The 25,326-nt window shown below is 31.8% G+C and overlaps 4 protein-coding genes across 6 annotated transcripts in view; 1 reads left to right on the top strand and 3 right to left on the bottom strand.

The window, feature by feature from the left end:
- Positions 1-25,326, bottom strand: part of LOC149901505 (uncharacterized) — a 251,564-nt gene that overhangs the window by 147,231 nt on the left and 79,007 nt on the right. The gene's annotated exons all lie outside the window — the stretch shown is intronic.
- On the top strand, positions 1,522-2,845 carry LOC149901510 (general odorant-binding protein 1-like). The gene is made up of 3 exons (XM_090110573.1): positions 1,522-1,659; positions 2,025-2,205; positions 2,664-2,845. Exons 1-3 carry the CDS (start codon positions 1,522-1,524, stop codon positions 2,843-2,845), a joined length of 501 nt encoding a protein of 166 aa, XP_089966699.1.
- Positions 5,962-7,868, bottom strand: LOC149901509 (pheromone-binding protein-like). The gene is made up of 3 exons (XM_090110944.1): positions 7,749-7,868; positions 6,490-6,670; positions 5,962-6,143 (listed from the first exon to the last, which is right to left on the bottom strand). The coding sequence occupies exons 1-3, from the start codon at positions 7,863-7,865 to the stop codon at positions 5,962-5,964; spliced, it is 480 nt and encodes a 159-aa protein (XP_089967070.1). The 5' UTR covers positions 7,866-7,868.
- Positions 10,627-12,063, bottom strand: LOC149901508 (general odorant-binding protein 2-like). The gene is made up of 3 exons (XM_090110945.1): positions 11,856-12,063; positions 11,267-11,447; positions 10,627-10,835 (listed from the first exon to the last, which is right to left on the bottom strand). The coding sequence occupies exons 1-3, from the start codon at positions 11,982-11,984 to the stop codon at positions 10,657-10,659; spliced, it is 489 nt and encodes a 162-aa protein (XP_089967071.1). The 5' UTR covers positions 11,985-12,063; the 3' UTR covers positions 10,627-10,656.

Here is a 25,326-nt window from a genome sequence, read left to right as displayed (position 1 = left end):
AAAAGTGCAACAAAAAACAAGTATTTTTGAAGTGAAACTTCTTCAGGCGCGTTGATAGTTTAATTTCGTCATGGCAATACCGTCACGTGTAAGGCGAAGATTTTGGTATCTTTGAATCTTGCCAAAGAAGTTTCACTTCTGACACGTGTGCTCGGCACAAACGCTCTTTTTTTTTTGTCAATCTGTCTAATTATTCTGGTAAATACCCAAAACGGGTGAATAATAGAGCTACAATCAATGAGATGCGCACGCTTTTTCTAAGAATATTTTGTTTACTTTAAATGCAAAATAAATACAAACAAACAAGGTTTAACATGCGCAGTGGGTGCGTCATTGTGAATTCAATGCTTCTTGAAATCTGTTTAAGGATATGCCATGGGATGTTTAGGAATTATTTAAGCGTAGGAAACCTTCCAGCTGCTTACGAATTATCCAGCCTATTTCAGACTATAATACCTAGCTACTTACTGCTAAAGTACAGTTAATAAAAAAATACAGGTTTAAAAATTTATCAAAATCAAAATTATTTCAATCCAGCAAAAATATATTTTTCTATGAATAATAAAACAACTGTAATTATGAAGTACAATACGGTATAATCAATTATTTTAAAAATATCTCTTTGTTTCAGTACTAGCTCTTATTTCATTAATTAAAATTAACGAAATAGTAATAGTATAATTTAAGTTTCGATTATAGTTTTATCTATTTATCCATGCTACGACATTTAAGTATTTCACAAAGTAGGTTAATTTTGTCACTAAACTCAGCAACCTGCATGTCTACATTCAGACTATAAACAGTCAACTAGACTTCTTTTAAAAGCAATTAAAACCCCAATAAGTACCACCAGTATTGTCTCCATCATGACTCCACTTAATTCATAGAAATCCTAGTTAATTTAATTACACACAAAGCAACAACGCGGGTGTCCAGCCATTATAATCATAACGATAAATCATACAATGCCCTATCCAATGATACCTCTGGTTTTATCATCGTTAATTACAGTTTAATGTATCGGTTACTGAGGATGTAGCGGACACCTCTCAACAATTAGTGTCAGTACATGGCAATTTATAAGTATAGCTTGGCTTTAGAGGCATGGTGGACTAGGTAAGGAACCTATACCTACCTACACGTACACGGGAAATTTTCGCGAATAACTGATAACTGAAACGTGTACTTATTGTTAAGGAATTAATTGTTAATCCTTATTTTATTTGCAGAAAAATGTTTCATTTTTTAAGAACACAGCTTTAAAAAAGCATTGCAAGTTTAATATGGGTATCCAGGCTTTCTCGAATCTATCTAGGTAGCACCTAGTAATTTATAAAGTTCTAAATTTTATAGCTTAACCTACAAACATTAAAAATGTCATAGAGAATAAACAGTAAAAATAACATTGTAGGTATATGTACGGAATCGCTTTAATATAAAAACAATTCACTCTTCACAAAACACTAATAAAAAATAGGTTTATAAGGATCTAGATAGACATTTTCTCGTCAGATCGCCAAAATGGCGTCCAGGACAAGATGGCGACTGCTGGCGGTTTGCGCGGTTTGCTTACAGATTTTAGAAGTTCGTTCTTCGCAGGAGATAATGAAGAAATTGACAACGGGCTTCGCGAAAGCTCTGGATGAATGTAAGAAGGAGGTAAGGCAAAATTAAATGCATGTATTAAATTTATACATAGATTTTGTTTATAAGAATCTCAAAGAGAATAGAAGAAAAGAATTGTCATTGAATAAAATTATTAGTGTAAAGATTACGTGCTTGATGCATTTTTTAATTTTCTGGGCTATGTTTAAATCTATTAGATAGAGAAAACTATTTTTATCTTTCAATATTTCTTTCAAACTATTTTATAGTAATATTGAACATGACTTGTTAACTTTAACGTCCTTAGGGACGTTAACGTCCTACAAGCGCAGTAATTTTGCAGTTGTAAAATATTTGGTCATATTTTCACATCAAAATAATACTCTCTTCTCTCAATCATTTTATTTTTTTTGTCATAGCTGAACCTAGGCGACCACATCATGCAAGACTTCATCAACTACTGGAAGGAGGAGTACGAGCTGATCAATCGTGACGTGGGCTGTGCCATCATGTGCATGGCGTCCAAACACGATCTGATCACTGATGATATGAAGCTCCATCATGGCAAGACACACGAGTTTGCGATGAGCCATGGTGCTGGTATGTTTCACATACAAACAAAACAAAATATACATAATCTAGCTTTTCGCCCCCGGCTGAGCCCGCTTGGTCTAAAACTTAAGAAATTATATATCTACCTCGATAACCACTTTATCTATTTAAAACCCCATCAAAATCTGGTAATTTTAAAGATTACTTATGCATACACACACACAGACGGCGGAAAGCTATATACAAATATTGAGGTAAAACAAATCTAATTATTTATGGAAAAGGCGATTTTATTTTTATAAAGCGAATGTAGAGCTGAAATTGATAACGTTGAAATTTGTCGCAAAAATATTCAGTAAAATACTTGATATTCATTATTATCATAGAATAACGTTGAAATAAAAGGACATAATTGATAATTATTAATGAGAGCTCTTGGAAACAAATTACATATTATGTTAAATAAAAAAAAAATCATCAAATGATAATTTGTTTCATCCTTTCAGACGACGAAATGGCCAAACAAATAGTGACAATGATCCACGAATGTGAGAACACACACGCAAACAATAACGACGACTGCAACAAAACCCTGGAGATAGCCAAGTGTTTCAAGACAAAGATACATGAGCTGAAGTGGGCGCCTTCCATGGAGACTATTATTGAAGAAATATTGACTGATCTTTAGAATAAGTCTTAAAAAATCTCTGTTTTTGTTGGTCAAATCAAAATTCAAAGCTTAATAAATATCTTAGTACTCAATATTTTAAAATATCTGGTTTACAAGTATCTGTTTAAAACAATTTCACTGAGAAATACTTTTAAAACTTGCAATTGGAACTACAAACTTAGGATATTAAACATTTATATACAGTATGTATTTAATATTTATATGTATAATGTTAAATTGATAGTTTATTTATTAGATATTTTTATATAATAATGTGTAAACAGATATTTTTTCTAAATATGAGACAATTTGTTTGCAATAAAAATATATTATGGTTTCATAAATTTATACACGCTTGACCCTGGCTTCGTTAAAATGGACATGTTATTAATTATTATTTACGCTTCTCCCAAAGTCTCGTCAGCTAGCTCTAACTTAATTTTAATTATTGTTATTTATGGTGGTAGTGTGTTATTATTAAAAATAAATTCGTGTATTCATTTGAATTATTTTGTATCATTTTAATAAGAATCTACTGACTAACTTTAATATCAGACTTGTACATGAAACCGTATTGTGCGTACTTACTCTATGCATTTATAACACAAGCAAGATCATACCTATTAACACAGACTAATAATAATATACTACGTATACAACTATTAGTTATGTCTCCCTAATTTTCCGTCTATCCCTTTAACGTAGAAAGCATTTGATTTTAGTCTCTTATTTCAACTACCGTCCATAATAGAGGTTTTATGGAAAGCATAAAATTGTAACATTTTTGGCAGAAGAAAACATTTTATATTACTTCTACGGTGTACCTAATTTTTAGTCCTCGTATCGGCCAAGACAATTTCTAGAACATCCTTTCAGAGCACATCCAACGTTTACTATTGGTACTATTACAAGTAGTTATAGTATGTATTATATTATCTGTGCTAGTTGAAATAAATATTCCTTGTCATTGCGAATCCTTACAACATCCCAGGTATTTAGGTATTTATGTCATGTACCTTGTTTGTAGTCTCATCAATATTGAAATGATATAACGGGACTCGGTATGCAGTATGCACATTGCACATACGTACCTTTGTTAAATAAAATATTATGTTATTTTATAGATTGCGAAACATTATGTTAGCAAGTCATATAAACTGTGGTATACCGTATATAGATCTCTACAATAATTTTGTTAAATATTGAATATTCTATTTAAATACTATCTCTTTATAATCTTGAAATATCGAATCATTAAGTCTCTATTTCATAGAATATTTAATTCAACAACTGACTATGGTATGGTATGGTGATGGGCGTTATGAAAATATTACAAAGTTTTTATAAATCATATTATTACGTTCATTGGCGCATTTAAACAATTTCTTAAATCCGTTTCTTTCGTTATTACCTTTGCTTCTTTAACTGCATTTAGTTTTATTTTCATACAGTATTGAGATTTTTCTATCGGTGTAATCCCAATCTGTTTGTATTGCCGTCACGTTCCTTAAATGACGGTCTCAGGTGTGGATTTGGTTAAGAGACGCCATTTGCAATTTATCTGTCCCTTGTTGGAATTTATTTAACGAAACCTTTTTAAATCGCACGATTGAGGAATTGTTCTAATCTAATTTATATACTTACTTAAATATTATACATTTTATTGCGCTAATGAGCTTTCTTGATATATTTTAAATTTTTTTGCAAGATTGCTATCATGGTATATTTTGTCACCTATAAATTAAAGGACAGCGCTAGTCGTCCGCTAAACGGATGAATAAAATAAATTAGTCGTCCGATTACCGGATGAATAAAATAATTTAATCGTCCGATAACATTTATTTATCTATATAGTTAGGTTATCGGGGTTTCTTTAGAGAACTGCCGCACGTATTATAGGTTTTTTGTGGGGGGAGGAGGGCACGCGTAGGTATTTGATTTTTTTTGCGCGTCGACGGAGCCCCGCTTCGTTGGGCTCCTATTTCTGTGTAGTTTTTTTTTAAGAAACCTAACCTAACCTAACCTAAAGGCTAACCCAACCTAACGAATTGAGGGCGAATATCTCGGCCATTTTTGATTTTAGAGATAAGTTGTTCCTATAAAACATGCTTATATTAGCGTAATCTTTACGATAAAACAACTACAAACAACTACAAATATAATAAATAGGTGGTAACACCAACTCCTGCGCCCCCTTTGCTTTAGTCCAACCCAACTAGCTTTAGTGTTAAAAGGTTATCTAGTAATCCGAATAATCGGACGATTAAATTATTTTATTCGTCCGGTAATCGGACGATTAAATTATTTTATTCATCCGGTAATCGGACGACTAATTTATTTTATTCATCCGTTTAGCGGACGACTAGACACTTCGTAAATTAAATCTGAAAGGCAGGTTTATTATGTTCCTAGAGTTTATATAGCGTTGTAACTTTATGTAGATTGAAAATAATAAATGTAGTAAAGATTATCGAATTTTCGAATTTATTATTTATCGTTTCATTAATGTACAAAAGACAATGTATTTCACAACTCAAAGTACCTTTAACAATATCACTTGCAATATAATTGGAGCTAAAGTTATGTATTTAACCGTATAGCCAGGCCGACATGTAAGTCAGTATTGACTAGATAATCCAGCCGTAACTCAGCTAAAGCCGATCTAGATTTATGGCCACCACTCGACATCAAAACTCAATTAGCTTGCGTGCTTAGGTAAAGCTACACTTAATTTACACTATTATATTGTATAAGTATTCAGGAATAATTTAGTTAATTAATTATTAAGTTTGGTATTTCCTTGTTTTGTAGTTTCTTTATTATTATACACTATTTATCCTGCCCCCCTTTTTGGGATATGGAGAAATGTATCACACCTGTTTAACTAAACAATTTTGCTTCGATTTAGTTTTTTTATGTTTCATAAGGATGCAAAGTTGTAATGTTGAGTATTTTTTCAATAAATCATCGTTAATAATTACTGACGTGGATTAAATCACAATAAAAGTCATTTTCAATATTGAAGTATTTTTATTTTGCTACAATTCAACTAATCTTAGTCAATATTCGACACACATAAAAAAATAACAATACAAATACACATAGTTATAGATCAAAGATTATTACGCAGACGGTCACACCTCAGTAAGTACCTCCCCGACCATAACTTCCATTTTAGGCGCCCAGTTCAATTCATGAATACCGCCTTTAAAGCATTTAGCTATTTCTAGTGCTCGAAGACACAAATCCTCGTGGACTTCGTGCTGTTTCTCGCATTCATGTACCATTGTCACCAGTTTTTTGGCTACTTCTTCATCTAAAATATTTTTAAGTATTATAGAATTTTTTCATAAAAAATATTTAACATAATCAAAACTTTAGACACATTGTCGTCGTTTTTAGCACATTGTTACTAAAATAAACTGTTTAAAATATAATAAATGCAATCCTAAAATATAGCAAGGCGGAATTCGAACCCACGTGTTTCGATTTTTTTCCGTTTAAAAAAATATAACTATTCGATGCTATAAAACTAAATATGAATTTGTTACAAATTACAGTACAAAACAATAATCTGGTAAATCAATATTAGGCGGGAGGAAAAGCTTAGTTCATTTCAAACTACTTCCAATCTTCATCCAAAAATATTTAGGATAGATTACCTGCGCCATGTTTCAAAGCAAACTCCTGCGCATTGCCATGGTGCAGTTTCCCACTAGGATCTACCAGGTCTAACTTCTTACTCATGCACGCGATAGCACACCCTGTATCACGCTTTATTAGAGCCGCATCTTCCTTCCAGAAGTGGTATAAGTCTACTAAAATGTTGTCTGTGAGATTTAACTGCAAGATTTAACGGTAATTAAATTACACTATATTTATGAGAAGAATATTGAGAACGAATTAACATAAGAATGGAATGCAACAAACTCAACAGTATTGCCTCTTTACGTATTCTCTGCAAATTTTTTAATCTTTGATTTAATTAAATTTGAATTGAAATCGAACTGTAATACCACAGTATTACAATATTATTTCCTACAGTAAGGAATCGCCTTTGATGTCGCGCGATGCCGCCGCCAGCGTAGGTACTTACGCTGCCACACGAAAATACGCTAGGGTTGCAACAAATGGGAAATAAAACAATTGTGATTATTAATATTATGATGAAATCATTTATTCATATGTACATTCAAAATAATTGCGATTATTAAATCTGATGTAATTATTTGTTCATAAATATATAATTACAGATATTGCACTGCTAAATATTATTTACGTGGACACTTTATTTTTGGATGTTCTTAATTGTATATTTTACCATTTAACTAAGTAATGCATTCGCATTGGGATGTACAATCTGATTAGAAAATAATGAGGACAACATATACGTAGCTTTGATTTTAATTCAACAGATACAATTAATACAATCTCTCTGAAATATTGTTTCCTTCTGGGATTTCAATGTAGATTTACATCCGTAAACGGAACAGTTTTTGCGCGTCATAATAGAATATGTAAGTACCTATGTATAATAAAATTATTACACAAAAAATACGACTGCGTCATCCTTTCGCGATAGTTAATGCAAACTCAGCGTGATTGCATTAAGCGGCCCGCGTCGCCCGACCCCCCGCCAGTTCCCCTCCGTTTCTCTGCACAAGTACATTCGTCGCCATACTGTAGGATGGTAATACTGTGGTAATACTATAAGATAAACGAATGTTACTCTGTCGATGTGATTTTTTGCATTACATAGCTTTCCCGGCCACTTTTGAATGAATTGAAAGAAAAAGATTAGGTAGTTATAACCACCGAGAAGGCAAACCATTTCTTTAAAAAAAAAATCTGGCGGGAAACAAAATTTAACTTATAAATAAATCTAAAATGGAATCAAATAAAGAAATAATAAAAATATAACCTCCTGTTTGCATTCCTCCAGCACCTTCAAGAAGCTATAAGTAATACTCTTCAACGTTTCATGCGACGCGAGCGCACCAACAGTTACAATTGATAGAAGAAACAAATATTTAGCCATATTATCCACTGGCCTTAACTCTTATGGATTGCCGATCTAATCATCGTCTTATAAAGGGTTATATTTAATTAATAGGTTAGGTAATTGATCTTAATGGCCGACTGTGATGGGATAATAGATGGGATAAAAGGTGTGATTAAAAACTGGACAAGTGCGTTAACGTGATCATTGAGAACGCGATAATTAACAGGTAGTGGAGTGGGTAGTAGAGATTCTAAATGGTTAAATTTATAGTACAATGGAAATACTCGAAGAGCTCTATTTAGGTATCTGAAAATTGTACTTTTTGAATTATATCCAACACCAACATATCCGAAAAGTTATTTTCATTGTGTAGGTACTTCTATTATAAAAAGACCTTCAATACGATGAACAGTAAGGTATTTTGTGTTTTACAATAAATAATTAAGTAACTTGTTTTAACATTAAGCACAAATTTAATTTCTCTAATATTTACAAGTCTCTTTTTTCCTAACGAACTAGCATTATTAAATCTTCCTTTTTCAATAAATCTCAAAATGAAACAACCGTTTCAATAAACGCTATAATCAGGGCATTGAACTCTTCGTGTCGAGAAGATGGCACTAATATCAGGGACCCAGCTGCGTTGCCAGACGCCACTTCGGAAGCACTCTGCCACCTTCAGAGCTGCCTCGCAGTGGTGGGAGCTGGAGACGCGTCTCCGGCACGTGGTGTATAGGTCTATTAGCGTCTTTGTTGTTACTTCATCTGGTATTTTAATAAAATTATTAAAGAGAATTGGGTAGGTGATTCATTCACACTACAAACATAAAGAATAGAATAAAGCATTGAATAATTTGGTTAAACTTAAGAATATTGATCAGATGTTGAGTTGAAAATGTGTATAAAGACACATTTAAAACAAAAATAAATATTGGATAGTACTTTTATTCGGCCACAATTCGCTAATATTTTAAATATTTACATTTAACGGATTAGGTTTAACTTGGCTCTATCTAAGATACATATTATGTCTTCAAAAATACATAGGCATTCGACAATTTCCTGCCTACTACGTATTCAGTTTTTGAATAAGTAGATTACGACCATTTATTTAATTCCCAAAGGAGATAAAAAATATTTTAGAAGTCAAAATATATACCAGCGCCATTAGCCATCAAATACCCTTCAGCATGGCTAACCACGAGGTTTCCATCATGGCCAACCAGATCGAACGCCGCCAACGCACACACCACCAGACACCCGAGGCCCAGGTTATTTAGCGCATAGTCCTTGTTCCAGAAGTCTAGAAGGTCGTGAGCCATGCCGCCAGCGTAGTTTAACTAAATGGAATTGTTACATGACAAACTCAAATATTTTTTTTATTCAACTTAACTTATTTTTGATGAACAAAGATGAAAGATTTATGTTTTCAACTAGAATTCGTTTAAATGCGCTTTTGACTCGTCAAAATACAGAAAGAGAAACAAAAGAAAATAATTTACCAGATTGTAAGGTTACGAATTGATGTTTTGTTTTCCGATGGTAGTTCTAATTTTCTCATGGTACAGATATTTTCTTATTATAATTAAAATATTCTTAACGGCTAAAGAATTCAGGGGCCTTAGACAAAGTAACAATTAAAAAACGATAACGAAGTTAGAAAAGGCAAAAATGTATGGGATTGACATACGCCGCGTTAGATCACGTGGTCTATCTAATGTCAATCCCATACATTTTTCCGTTTCTAACTTCGTTATCGTTTTTTAATTGTTACTTTGTCTACGGGCCCAGGTTATTAACGTTCTCGAAGTTAATTGTATATTAGAAATCAGTCTACGTACATTGAGATAATATTAATAGGGAGACGACACCGCCTACATCACTTATGTTCCACTCAACATACGTCATGTGACGTATGTTGAGCGGTATTTTTTAATGGTTTTAAAGTGAAACGCATCAAACATGCCTTCGTGTGTGTTACGATATTGCACAAATAATACAAATAATACGGAAAAGTGCAAAGGAATAACTTTCATCGTTAAGTACCTAACTAGATAATAATTTTTAAAACTTAGTTAGAGCAAAAAAATGGCGCACAGATTTTGTTCGTGGTGTCTCCTCCATACGTAGTAATATTATCTCAATGTCTACGTATTAAATTTTGCATTAAGAAAATCACATGTCCCAATTATTTGCATTGAACATGTTGGAATGTTTAGTTATTACTAGTATAGTATTAAATTATCTGTGTTATTAGTTTACCTTTTTCCCACACTCAAACATTTTGGTGCCAAAACTAAAGCTAAATTCTTGCATAACATTCATTGCTGTGATGTTTAACTATCGTTTACCAAAAGAGAAATACCACACTTAAATGATTTCTAGTGTTAATTAGTTCAATTCGTTACAGTAATTTAATTATTTCCTTCGTTATCACCTTGCGCATATTTGCCGATATTCAAAACGATTTAAAAATCTGTAATAATAATTTATATGAAAATTTAACAAAAAGAGTTAAAACACAGTGTGTTTCATGTCTCTCTCAAAATAAAGTTATTGAAGTGTTTGCACATAAAATTTACAAAACCATATATATTTTTAATAAAGGGAAATGCATTCAAGCTTCTGCTATAACTTATAAGTAGACGCGTGTCATTGAAAGTATCTGAACATTTTTTTCGTCCAACTTAGGTAACTGAGTAAAAGTCAAAAAGTAAAAGAAGATTAAAAGTAAAAAAAATCAAACAATCTGTTTCACAAAGCTTTAATATTCAATACTACATTAGTCAAAGTCCGGTAAGCAAGCCATTATATCAACACAAGTTATCTAGTATTTCTCCAGAACAGCTTCTATCATAGTAACTTCAGGTGCTATGCCTTCCTTCTTGGCGTCCACCTTGAAGCAGGCAGCCACCTTCACCACGCGGCTGCAGTCGTCCTCCATCTGGTCGTATTGCTTCTCGCAGTTGTGAATCAGTTCTACCATCTTGGTAGAGAGCAGCTCCCCTGGATAGGATGATTGAGTATTTAATGGTAATCGTATTATATCGATTTAAGATGGAAAATTTTCTAAATAAGTAAAATGTTGTAAATTTTATGCTACTTTAATATTACATTATTTTGTTTTATTATTTTTATAGTGTTTTGTTTGGTATGCATTAATGTCTGCATGTCTTTAACAATTTAATTGAAAAACTCCGATAATGATTCTATCAGCTTTTAGCGCAGTTGCGCGTCCATTGCGCATTGCACACTAATAATCATTTATTTAAATTATGCCCTTTTTCATCCTCTTAATAATTATCATATAATTTCAATATTCAATTGATCTATTCACCAAATACGTAGGTATATTCTAAACTCTAAAACATTGCACTTTAGACATCAAAACTAAACAAAAAACTTTACTTTCCTTTTAATGATGAAAATAAACTAACCCTGCGGGAACCCCTTCACATAATCATGCATGTTCATATGATGCATCCTTGCGTCCTCCTGCATCAGCGCAAACTTGTTGGACATGCAGATGAGCGCGCAGCCCAGCTCCCGGTGCACCACCTCGAAGTCCTCGCTCCAGAAGTGTTGGAACGCCTCCAGGATCTCTGGAGTTAGGCCTGACTGGATTTTTTAGTACTTTTATTAATGAAATGGAATACCTACGTTATATTAAAAACATAAATTAAAAACTAATTCAGGAGCCTATGGATTCATATACAAGCTGTACCTACTACCTATTTATTATTGCAATAAAGTTTTTATTTATATAACCATTTAAACAAATTGCAAGCTATTGCAAATAGCTCTATGATTTTTATATATTTTCTACTAAATTTATATTTTTATCGATTAATTTTTAAATAGCAGGTATTTAAAGGTAAGATTATGATTGTTGCAAATAGATAAAATAATTATCTCAAATATGTGTTAATATTATTGACGTAAACAGCCATTTATTGATTGTGTTAAATTTCATAATTTAAGTTTAAAATCCCATTAAAATATCACCAAATACATAAAAAATCTTACCTCCTCCCTACATTCTTCCAACGACTTCCCGAAATGCGCAGTAACGTGGCTCATGATTTCTGCCAAACCGTTTACAGAGCTCGTAACTGCCAACCCAACAACAACTAAACAAACCCATCTTGCTACCATCCTGCTGAATTTCCCCCACAGAGTGCTTCTCCACAATAAATCTCCTCATTATATTGAAGAAAAACATTTTTCTTTCTCTAAATCTGTTATTAAGATGCAAAAATTCCATGATCCGTAATGTGACCCGTATTTGAAGTGAATAGAGTCTATAATCGTAAATTAAACGGTTCTATTTTATTTGGTTGTTCATTGAGCGATGAAGTACACACTAGTAAATAAGATTTAACATATAATTCAAATTTCAGCAAGTCACTTATGAAGATGGATTGATAATATACTAGAAATTGAACTGCAATCAATATTCAAACTTATAACGAAAGAGTAGAGTTTATTTTTGCACCGTAATTCGGTCACAGTACATGGTTTCGAATTATAGACTAAAAGAGAAACATGCCCAGGACATGAGAATTATTGTAAATCATTCATCAATCACATTGGTATAATATTATTATACATCTAAAAGATTGTACTAATGTACTACAGTTACTTCTTTCTTTCAAAGTATGGCAAACAAAATGTGTGTTTACTTGACATTAATAGTGAAGACATTCTTGTTACATGCATGTATGCCTTTTAAGCATGTATGCATGTTTCCTAAATAATTAACCGATTCATAATGAATACAAATAGCGTGAAATATCTTGTAGATTAGTATTGTTGTATTTTGGTGATCAAATTCCTGTACTTTAAAAACCCCGCCAAAACCACAGATAAACGAAAACCAGTGTTACCAATATTTAATAATAGAAAAAATATTCCATTAATAACTATATCCATCGTAAAACATAGCCTTTACTATTTTACTCACGCGCCAACCCACGGCCTATTGAGAATTCACTTTCCGAAAAATTGCGGGAAGGGGATCGAAATAGTTTAATTCCTAACTCTACGTGATACAAAAATAAATGTCCTTTTAGATGTTTATTGCTAAAAGTTTTAATTGAATCTTGTTAAGTTTTTATTGCTATAAAACATAAACGAAGAGAACATGAAATTGTCGTGATTTCAATTATAATTTTTTAACGTTTGTGTTTTAGAGTTACGAGAGTAATAAATTTTATGTTATATAATATTATACTATCCATGATTTTGCAATGAAATATTAATTAAAAGAACATCTGATGAGAATTAATAATGGTGTACTTTGTTCATACACATATCAAAATATAGTCGATGTATGATGGAAATGTAAGTAAGCTGCATATTGGAAGTTAAAGATTGCGAAGTTCAAAAATGTACATCTTTCATAACTTTTTACACTATATTTACCTAGGTGGCTTCTATCGCGGGCGGTAACGAAAATAACCTAACTCCCCGCACTACGACCGGCAGAGCGGTGATAATTTTTATGCTACGCAATAGCTTTACCGCGGCAGTCTCCGAGTGTCACACGTCTTTTTTAGTCTGATTTCACTAGCAGTCATAAAAACGATAGTTTCCAAGGCAATAAACAAAACTTGCACTATTAATCCACTAGCTGAAACTCCCTATATGCCCTACAATTTTCTTCACTGGCAACTTTTTCCATTTGTCATCCGTCACGTGCCGAAGCAATCCGTCAGGTAATGAACGTGGATTTGACAGCTCACCCCGCCATGATTTATATCTTAAAAGCCTTTCTGTAGGGAGAAACGTGTTTAAAGAAATATTTCTAGTAGAACATTAACGTATAGTAAATAACAATATGCTATTTATAGGACGACAACGATAGATTATGACAAAAAATAATTTATTTAAGTTTACTGATCAAGTCAAATCAAGTCTATAATACATACAAGTCTAAAATAATACTAACTGTTCGTTTCGTTATTGATCCGAGACAAAAATCAAATAAGTAGTATAATCAAATAATCTGCCAGTTCTCAGGTACTAGGTATAATGTTTGATTTAGCATTTTGCTAAATTGCATATTTAGAAAGTTCAAGCTGTTCATCCTTTTATCCATTTCAAATTTAAAAACAAACAAGAAATCAAAATTTTCCTCCAATCTTACTGAAGATAATAAAATCATACATGTATTACAGAATCTGTTTAAAATTCATAGACAAACAAGCTATTCCCTTTTATTGTTTTCCGAAGCACACGTGAACGCACCTGAGCTTATCTTCAAAACAATAAAACAAACGACAAACATACTACAATCTGGCGGAAAAATATAAAAATTTACATATAAAACAGATCGCGATTTTCAGGGAATATTTATGCCTCCCTTGGCAACACTACGTGACGCGAATCTTACGAAAATGGAGTATAGCAACACACGATTACTCATTGTCTGCCCTTTTTATTATAATAGCGGCACCGTGATTTAGTTTTCAATCGATTCGAGGAGAATATTTTGTATATTGCGTAGAAAAAATATTTCCTTGTTTCTTTCGGTTGCAAAAGTATGATGAAAAGAGATAAATAAATTGACTGTATGCCATTGATCTAGTCAGAACTGTATTGGATTGAGAACTAATTTATACATACATTCATGTGAGTCTGTGTATCTGAAGATATGTGTATAGCAATTGGCAGATGATGACGATATTGATGACGATAGATAAAGTAGTAAATTGTATATTCGATAATTAATAATTCTTAACAAAACATGCTACAGGGATGATATTAACAAAACACGCTCGAAGAATGATGATACAATTTTATACAATTTATAAGATCATGATTTCCTTAGAGAAATGTTATTAATAACGCATCATTAATCTTACGTTATGAAAGCATAAGGCGAAAATTTTCACATCAAACGAGGCAGGAAATTATAAACAGTATAAACAATACAAGGCAGGCAGCAATGTGTTGTATAGAAAAAATAAAATGATATTGGTATAATCAGTTCATCAATCATCACTACATAGTATAGCAAACAAAAACACTACATAGTATAAAGTCGCTTTCGCTGTCCCTATATCCCTATACAGGGTGTAATCGTTAAGTGTGCACAAGCGATTATTCCGTAACTATTGCAGATATCAAAAAACTTTAAACTGATATCGAAAGTACTTAACCTAATGAGTAAAATAGCCATAATAAATTTTTAAAAATAAAACGAGAAATAACCAAAAATGTTACATTAAACGCTCCCATACAATTTATTTCCCATACATTTTGTATTCATAGTAGATTTTCGAAGTGACTTCCTTATTGTGCAATACAATGAGGAGGTCTATTTACAGTTTCTAAATGAACTTCCCTCCAAATTTGCGAAGTAATTAAAGCAGAAAACCAAAAAAACAAAAAAAAAGCTAAAATCTTTCATATTAAATGTATAGGTTGATCCAAAAGTAATGATAATTGGGTATTTCCTGTGCACATAAAAATATAAAATAAATGTTTTATGCTTGCTCATGTAATCACTAAGTTATCACAAAAAAATTATATCTACAGGCCACGTTTCCAAGTATTAACATTAATTTTAATATGAACAGTGCGAGCCAGAATGTTTCCCGACGAAAAGAAGAAACAACGATTCGACATTTAGAGGGTGAATTTCTAAATTTTTAATGAGATCAGGATAATTTTTTGTCACGATTTGTGACCATGGGCGTTACCTGGGTTCACCATGTTTATGCTGAAACCAAGAAACAATCAATGGCCTGGATGCGAGCTTCCAAAGTGACGGTGAAGATTTTCAAAGTGAAAATTAGTGGGATAGATTAAAGCCGTAGTTCTTTGGGACGCTGAAGAAATGTGGAATATTTTAAGAAGGTAGCCACTACTACACAGGGCTCTTACTACACAGACCAAATTAAAAGATTGCGGGTAGGTTAGTAAGAAAAAGAGACATGGCAAACTTCGGTCTTGAATGTTGGTTCACCAAGACAACGCACCAGATCACAAAGCGTCAGTTGCGATGGCTGCCAATCAAAAGTCGGCATTGAAAATGCTTGAACGCCCACCCTGTTTGTAAGATCTAGCTCCTAGTTAATTCTATCTCTTACCTCGGCACAAGAAACACCGTCGATACAAGAAATTTTAAGACGACAGCGAAGTGATGGCCGATTTTGAGGGGTTTTTGTAGATGAAGTCAAAGTTTTTTTTTCTAAGTTAAGGAAAAAAAATATCTAGACTATCTAGAGAAATACATAATTATTTTAACTGTAATGACCTTGTTTAATATTGATTATCATTACTTTTGGATCAACCCATGTACATGGGATATTCATATCTCATACTAAATGTATGGGAGGGTTTAAAGTTAATTTTTTAGATATTTCTCGTATTATTTTTAAAAATTTATTATGGTCATTTTACTCATTAGGTTAAGTACTTTCGATATCAGTTTAAAGTTTTTTGATATCTGTAATAGTTACGGAATAATCGCCTGTGCACACTTAACGATTACACCCTGTATATGCTTAAATCTTTAAGGCTACGCTACGGATTTTGATGCGGGTTTTTTTAATAGATAGAGCGATTGTCGAGGTGGGTTTCAGTATATAATTTGTTAGGTTTTAGACAAAGCGGGCAAAGCCGCGGGCGGAAAGCTAGTACCAAATAAAATAACAACTTATTAAGACCGTAAACCGTAAACCTGAATCATGGAAAATACAACATTTCTTACCTGTTACTAACAAATAGATTTTATCCAATACATATTTCAAACAATAAGTAGTAGTAAAAAAATGCAGCTACTCTTTCGATTGGAAAAGCTGTAAATGTAGAGTTATTGCATTGCCCTCTTCAAATTTGCTCCTTACCTTACAATTTGCAACTTTTTTCAACAGTAAACTATATATATTTATACTAATCGAGAAATTACATTATCTTTCATAGTAAGCAGCTTTTTCAACAACAATTTTTATACAAAAAGAGTTAAGAAATTTCTCTTCAATGAAGCACTTACCTTGCAATAGTATGCAGATGAGCGCTAGTAGCCAGCTTCACAAGCGGCCGGTGCGGTGGCTTGCTCGGCCTCGTCGGAGGGCTGTACGTGTACTCCGTGGAGTCACACCCTGTCAGCCAGGACCAGTGTTCCGCCATGCTTTACACACACTACATAAGCTATTTTTCACATACACTGGTTCGTTTTTAATTATACTAGTTGTTGTTCATACACTGTCATGTTCAGTAGGCTCATTTTGTTCCTATCATAATATACAACAGTACATTATCGTAGATTTAGTACTAGAATACAAAATATTATAAAACAATACAAATAACACAAGTGATGGTTTTCACTTTAACATTTTGTATACCTATCTCGAAATTTTTATGTAATAAGCATGTTTATGTAGAGCTAACGTTAATTATATTTTTTGATGAATTATAATGGTTGTTTTATTTATTTATATGTTTTAATTATTCTGTCATATGAATTTGAGAAATGTAAGAAAGCAAAGATTCCGATTACGAATACTATACTATCAGAAGGACCAAAACTCGGACAGACAATCAAATTGTTTTTAACACCCTAGGTATAGTTATCTGACGCGGGTTCGATTCCCGATTTGATCCCATTTGATTTCATAAATGTTAATAGTGTTATCAAATTGAATAATATTTCCTGCTCAAAACCTTTCACCAAAACCATCCTTCACGTAACAACTTCTATTAAACTTACAGTGATTTATTGAGAAAACTACAGCTGTTTTTAAGAAACTTTTAAAACCAACCCTATTTCTTAGCTAGTAAGTTTCATAATACCTTGCAGCAAATAAAAAAATCTGGTGAAAATATACTTTATTACGTGGGAATAAGGTTTTAATTACAGAAAGATTTTGGAAATTTTGAACCCTTGAAAATTTGCGTTATATTTCTTTCATAGCGTCTTTCACAAACTTCTAACTTTAAGTTTAATTGGATTTTCGTTTGAAAAGAAAAATGAATTAACCGAAAAAAACGAATAAAAGCCTGCCCCCCTATGCAAGTGGCTTTCTGTTAGCGTAGCGTTCAATAGAATAGACTACGAATGTATGAGATTGACGTAAGCTGTAGATACGTTTATCTACAGCTCTTTATCTCTCTTTATGTAGAAAGCGTTTATCTCTCTTTGTGTAGAAGTAGGTAATAAATTACAAACAAACATAAAAAAATTTTATCAAAATAAAAGGAATCGGATGTAAAAGCAGGAATCGGATTTGAGAGACGATCGATAAAAAGTTAAATTAAAGTTTATATGAACAAGAAAGCTTCTAAAATTGAGTATGAATTCTGTATTTATATTTTAAACATCATCTTTCGTCCACTGAAAGTCCCGTTAAAATCGGTCCATTCAAAATCGAGGTGGTATTAGGTGGATACTGACATATAAACAGACATATAAACAAGAGTTATTTGTTATTCGAAATGCAAATTCTTCCACATAAATATGACATTAATCTAATAAAAACCAGTTAATTTGACATTACAAACACACTTTATTTTTATTTATTTGTATTGGGTAAGAATGATCATCCTGCTTTTTAAATATATCCACTGAATTTTAAATATCTCTGTTAGTTTCGAAAGAGAAGTTAAACGAGTATCAAGGTAAAGATTTTTTTCTGGACGTGTCAATAATATTTTGTTTAAATAATTGTGTTGTAAATGAACGACAGTGTTTTCCCGGTATACATATATTGTGTGCAGTTAGATATTGTATGGATAAAAAACATAACGAATTTGGATAATAATATTGGATAAATTTGGATAATTGGAGTGCTTCTCAGATATAACTTACAACTTGTGGCGGTGTAGGTAAGTTGCGTTTATAGCAATACATAATATGTATTTAATATTTATAATCAAAACAAAAATAAATGAAAATATGGAATTGTAAATTTTGGTAATTTATGGTTCCTGACGAAATGAACAACCTGTTAAAATGTCTATAATATTATGTGATATTACCTATGTACAAAACCGTGTAGGTAAGTAATGTAGTTGTTCAGATTTAAAAAGTTAATATAATAAAAATAAATTTAATTGTTAGGGAAAGTTTCTGCTAGATTAATAATATTAATTTTACTTTTATAAATTTTATTCATATCAAAGACCGCTTAAAATAAGTTTTGTGAAACGTAGAAAATCTCTAATATATGTATTGTAAGGGCTACATCTAAAGTATAGCTAATCTATGACAAATATAGAGCTATCTCTATCACTCCCTTCCTGAGTGACAGAGACGGCGAATCAGCGTGATGTCACGTAAGGAATAAGAGGCAATAAATCTTAAGCCCCTTACACTAAGGAGCCCTATTCATGGCCCCACTTATGGGGCGTGGGCCATGGGGTATAGTCACCACATTCATGGGGCTTATTGCTAAGTTATGCACGCATTATGTTTATTATTTTAGGCGTTTTACTTGATTGGAAAATTACTTTGTTTTTAATTTGTTAAGTTACATGAATTATGCCATACTAAAGGAAAGCTCCTCAATTGATGATTTATTAAGTAGTTAAAATATCTTCGCAGGCAATTCGATATTATTTTTATCACTATTCAATATGAAGAAAAATATACATATTGCTCTACTTTATGATTAAATAAATAAAACTACAGTTGTAAATAAATACATGAAAATATTGCATTTTCATTTATTGGAGATTTTTAATTTTCTCCACGTCAACTGTAATCATGATTTATTTTATCAATTTAGTTTCGTATTGCATTGTGCACTCTGCAGCTCCACCACCCTCCGATTTACAAAAAAGCAGTGGAGTCGTGCATGATTTTTATTTTTCTCTTATAATTTTTATTTTATTTCTTTGGTATTGCAATAACTTTTACATTTCGTATCATTTCGGTAAATATTAATTTTTAATGTGTTGATATAATTACAATAAATGTTACTAAATCCAAACGAGATAGATGTATGAGTTATTTAAAATAGGTTTAATAAAAAAAATTACGCCTAAAAATAAAATGCAAAATTATACCTTAAAAGCATTTCTGCTATAATTTTTCGACAGGTACTTAAGTTTAGGTGATATAACGAAACCGTCTAGTCTATCGAAGGTAGGAGAATCGAGAGAGCACCCTCCAAATTTATCGCTAGCTAAATTCACTCCGAGGATTATCTGAGGAGATAACTAAAGGCATCGACTTGATTAAATTCTATTGATTTTTACGTAATAAACAAGGCTAGTCTTGTTTGAAAACTTGCTATTATGTTTTTGCTGTTTATTTAAAGATTAGCCAGTGCCTTGCCATGTCTTTCACAATTAACACATTTTTTTGTATGGAGTTAATTTCTGCTCTATATTTGAATTATTAAATGAAGTATTAATATTATTTATAGACTGAGTTATACCTTATATGGACCGATCATTAAATTATGAAAATATTGATAGAATACTAATTTATGTTTGTGTAAGGTTTGTGTCTTTAATAAATATTTTGATTTGATTTTGTTTAAGGGCCGATTTTTCAATTCTTGGATAAAACTTATCCGTCCAATATTACACGATATTATTAAAATGTCACGTAAACTGTCAAATACGGGCAATTAGAATACGTTTTTAAAATGGTAGTTTTATACATTATTGGACGAATAAGTTTTATCCAAGCATTGAAAAATCGGTCCTAAATTGAATAAAAAACATTGACATAATCCTGCGTAATATATAATATTTAATATCAGCAGCGATATATTATGAGGTTACGTGAGTAAAGTACCAGTTTATGTCAAATCATTAAAATTGATAAATTTTGTTATTTTTATAAGCCAGAAACATTCCAAAAATGTACAAGATTTTCTTTTCACATAAAAGAAAAAAAGCGCAATGTTTTTCACACAAAACAAAAATACACGGCGATAAAAACAAGTCTCTTCAATTAAAATCATACTTTATATCAAGTGAATAAAATCGAAAATAGATATTACATTGGGAAAGGGGTGCGAGCCCTAATGGGGTTGAAGTGAGGCTTTGTCGAGATACAATTAAAAATGTTCATTTGCATACGTTTACAGATAAGTGTCCAGACTGATCATTAAATCCTGCAGTTTTTCGTCTGTTTTACTTTTAACCTTATATACGTATAAAATGGAATAAACATTCAAAATAATCGTGTTTATATTTTCCTAAATCGTCTGCCCCTGACAAAACTAAATTAGCAAAGGAAAACCCCGACAAACTGTTGCTTAACTACGTAGTTGCTCGGCGATAAGCTTTAGGCGCTTGAAAATAGCGTTCACATTAGAAAAGCGCCTGCAGGAACACTGGCGGCTCCGCAGCGTGAGTCATAGTAAAGTCCAACATACACGCGCATCGATGAATGTGTGTGTGTGTTTGTGTATACGGGAATGGGGTAGCGTAGAGTGGTGCTTTATTATGCAACAATTACGATTACAAAATTTTAAATATTGTTGTTATAACTCGAAAAATACGAGAAAAGCATGTATTTTCAGTAAGGGATGAAAAAAATTGCTCTGTAATAAATATTCGACTATGTGTGTTATACTTTGGAAAAGAAAAAGCGATGTTTTCAGTAATATTCGATATAGTTTACTATTAAACTTTACCATTACTAATAATATAATATTTATTATTTACATCTCTAATTCAGATACCGATTTTTTAAATTATGTTTGCATTCATAATTTCATCGTATTTATGGTTTTAACAATATTTCCGTCATATTTACAACAAACAGAATAACAGTTAAATTTTGTAAATTAATTTTATTATTATATTAGTACAATCCCCTTCTATATCTTTCGGAAATCAAATCGCAAAAGCACAAAGTTAAACGACATATCATAGTATCTTATATCTCGTCTGCTCTGTTATTCCTACTAGCAGTTTATGTGAAATCGATGCCATGCTGTTTGTAAACACCTCTGCATCTCCACCATCTGTCAAAATCGTTCAAGCGAAAACCACCCTTGTGCCCATGAAATACGATACACACAAACCCAACGAACTGTCTAATCCTCTTAAAAATAAGATCGTCATTAATGATTATATTAATTTAAATATTCTGGTATGATTAAAATTATTTCTAAAAACATTTCGATAGTAATAATATTTAAATTCAAATTCCATAAACTATTCGAATTCTAAACAGATTATAAACACTCAAAAAAATAAGCACAGATAACACACACTGCATTGACAATCCAATTTTCACATTTTCGAACGAAAATTCGAAATTTATTTTTTAAATTCGCACAAAATTTTTATTTCCGCACATGACGCGGTGGCGCGTCTAGGCGGCCACGTTGTGAACTAACCTAACCTTGCCGCGTGCACTCGGGGTGGCCGAAACTTGCGAATTTAATAGTCTTGATGCTTGTTCAACGGGTTTCTTATCAATGGACTTTTCATTGACCTTTACACTTTGAGGCTATGAAGTTATTTTCTACTTTAATTACGTTTTATGCATGTTAATTTTAGAACAGCTCTACATGTAATTTTTATAGTCATGTTGGAATGCAAGCCGTTCGTTATTTTGAAATAGATGGATCCATTTAGCGTATTCCAATTAAGATTCTTATTCGAATATATAAATTGTACAATGTATACAATGTTATGTGACAGCAATATAAAAAATAAGAAGCACATGTAAGCAGTTTAGATGATGTTTGTTTCTAAAAAAATTTTTTTTAGTTTCTAAAAAAATCAATAAGATATTTTGTACTGTTATTAAAGTATCAAAACATGTCCACCGCAGTACAGTCACCCCGTGTCCGAAGCGACGTCGCCCCTCGTTCATTCATTGTCGGGTTACTACGGGACAGAGGCGGGGTAGAGTCGACCTTGTAGAGTTGTAAAATTTTAAATTAAATACCATAATATTAAATGTTTAGAATTTTTTATGAAATTTTGTTTATGTTGACGATGATAGGATGAGATTGTCATTTAAGTTAATTTATTGAGTTTTACAATACATTGAGTAAACTCAATAAATTGTAATAATTTATGATAGAGTTCAATATTTCAATACTTTCGGTTCGATCATAGAAAACATTGCTGGCCAATTAATTTTAGAATAAACAAATTTTTATTACATTATTAAAACAGATAGAGTCGCCACGGGTACATAATATTTAAATATAACCAAATTCCCAATTTTTTTTACGATCAAATAATTTACGTTATTCATCATTTTATCTCCACCCAAAAATAAGTTACAACAATAATGAACAAACCTTATCCCAAATTATCCGAAAACGCCTCTAGCAAAACATGAGGTGTAAATAATTGTGTTTGTCGGTATGTCCCCACGTACCCCTGTACCGTGGCATGAACATGCGCAGTGCAGTCAAGCCGCGTGTGGATGCACTTTTATTGCTCCAACTTAATTAATTATCGATTTTGTTCTAGGTATTTATAGGAGGGATTAGTGAGTGCTCTTAAAATTGAAATTGTTTTGGTAGAGCTATGTGATAACTTTGCTAAAATAAAACCACAATTCATAATACTATTATATTACAATCGAATATAGAAATGCGAATACAAATCGACTAGACAATTAGCCTTACCTTATTTTTTTACTGTTTCCAGAAAAATATTGCGGGAAACTATATTATAGAACCTACTGATTTTTTAAATTTCTCCTATATAGCATTATCAAGCAAATTGAATCTGTTAAACTGAACTTTTTTTTTCTCTCAACCTATATTAAAACATTCCAGTTAGAAAAGACGATACCTACGTATTTAACAATTATTTAACATAACTAACTATGTATTTAACATAATATATACATCTATAATTTATTCGTACTTATACAGAAATAGCTAGAAAAGACAGACGTGCCGTATCTCCGCGAACCCTTTTCAAAACTTTATGTAAATTCGTTTTGGGAAAACGATGATTTTACAAGTTTTCGGACCTCAGGGATACTTTAATTTATAAAGACAATATTTTGTAAACTTTGTTTGTGTCAAATTATACTTCCGTTATTTTTATTAAATTTATAAATTATTATTATTCTGTAGCGTCATATTTTTCTTCTTGCGCACAAATGTACACAGTAACACGCGCCAGTAGACCCACTTTATGGTAGTTTTATATTATGTCGTCGAGAATATCTATCAATAACATATTCTACATAATATTTTTCTTATATAGGTAGTTACAGAAAAGTGTAAAGATATATACAAACATAGCTTAAAGCTTCGAATATTTTTAAAAGGCTCTATTGAAAACCTTAAAAATGCGTCCGTAATAATTAAAAATTCGGGCACAATTTTTTGGACTTTACAAAATAATATTCTTTTAAAATATATAAAGCTAGTCCTTTCATCAGCTGCCACAAAGCCTTCGCCCAATTAAAGTTTTATTTACCTCAAATGGAACTCCAAAAGCTTCTCCACTCACCGCTCGAAGCGTGTCCCTGCATTAATAGCGCGGGTTCCGCAGAATAAATTGTCTCTTACCTGGGAACAAAAATATGTACATGAATAATTTGTTACAGTGTCTACTTGGGGCTTAATCACGTTTTAATTCAGTATATTTTTTAGCAAGTTAAGTCACTTCGAGTTGTGTTTCAATTGTATGGCAATTTAACGATTTGGTTAAAATTTGGTTTGCCATATGCTTGTATATTTTGATATTCAAATTTAGATAATGTAGGAGCTACACTAATTAAAAACATAGTATAATTAACCGCCGAAAATTTGATGTTCGAAAGATTATAGAGCTATAATTGATTCCAAGTAATTTAGTAAATCTTAACATAAAAACGATCATTTTCTAACAAACATAATAACTAATTTCATTCATTCATTCTTAACCTTCAAAATCTAAATTATCTTAATCACATAACATACAATGTAAGTATGTAACCTACATTCAACATCCACAAAACAATACGGTACGTTGCTTCACACTAACTTTACACACCACGATCACGACACGACGTCACGACACGATCTCGTTCCGATCACCGCTGTTGTAAATAACTGTATGCTAATCGTTTGAACTTTAGCGCTTTCTATTTCAAAGCTCTTGTTCGGGATGTATGCCCACACGGATCGAAATGTTACAATGGAATTCAATTTACAAGGGTCTGGTAAAGTGTTTTATTTATTATTTTATCGATTTGGCAGTTTTTTTTATATAATATTTAAAGAAAAATCATTATATTATGAGACGTTCAAAATACATTTTAACTGTTACACCAGCTGGCGGTATTATCGCTGTAAGCGATTTCTGCCAGACAACCCGAATAAAATTCATATTTTCTTATGTATAATATTTTTATAGAGCTATTATGTAGTAAAATTATTAAATTAAGGATACGTTTGTACGTTTCCTATGACTCACATAGGATCATGCTAGTTGTAACTGATACAGTATATTCGATAAACAGCATTAAATGAAAACTCTCTCTTCATTTAAACAGCCTTATAAGCATCGATCTACATCCATAAATGTAAAGTATGTATAAACTAGAGCCAATTCCTTGTAA

Source organism: Colias eurytheme, chromosome 16 (assembly GCF_061535395.1).
Source record: "Colias eurytheme isolate Ceu_HAF_F1 chromosome 16, ilColEury1 Martin Lab GWU primary, whole genome shotgun sequence".
In the NCBI taxonomy this organism is placed as follows: Eukaryota; Metazoa; Arthropoda; class Insecta; order Lepidoptera; family Pieridae; genus Colias; species Colias eurytheme.
This window is presented reverse-complemented; position numbering and strand designations above follow the sequence as displayed.

Bases quoted from the DNA above. Each gene is read 5' to 3' on its own strand.
- LOC149901510 (XM_090110573.1), top strand. From the start codon at position 1,522: ATGGCGTCCAGGACAAGATGGCGACTGCTGGCGGTTTGCGCGGTTTGC. The intron at 1,660-2,024 runs GTAAGGCAAAAT...TTTTTGTCATAG, and splicing joins TGGATGAATGTAAGAAGGAG to CTGAACCTAGGCGACCACAT. The intron at 2,206-2,663 runs GTATGTTTCACA...TCATCCTTTCAG, and splicing joins TGCGATGAGCCATGGTGCTG to ACGACGAAATGGCCAAACAA.
- LOC149901509 (XM_090110944.1), bottom strand. From the start codon at position 7,865: ATGGCTAAATATTTGTTTCTTCTATCAATTGTAACTGTTGGTGCGCTC. The intron at 6,671-7,748 runs GTTATATTTTTA...TAAATCTTGCAG, and splicing joins TGGAGGAATGCAAACAGGAG to TTAAATCTCACAGACAACAT. The intron at 6,144-6,489 runs GTAATCTATCCT...AAAATATTTTAG, and splicing joins TGCTTTGAAACATGGCGCAG to ATGAAGAAGTAGCCAAAAAA.
- LOC149901508 (XM_090110945.1), bottom strand. From the start codon at position 11,984: ATGGTAGCAAGATGGGTTTGTTTAGTTGTTGTTGGGTTGGCAGTTACG. The intron at 11,448-11,855 runs GTAAGATTTTTT...TAAAAAATCCAG, and splicing joins TGGAAGAATGTAGGGAGGAG to TCAGGCCTAACTCCAGAGAT. The intron at 10,836-11,266 runs GTTAGTTTATTT...CATCCTATCCAG, and splicing joins TGTGAAGGGGTTCCCGCAGG to GGGAGCTGCTCTCTACCAAG.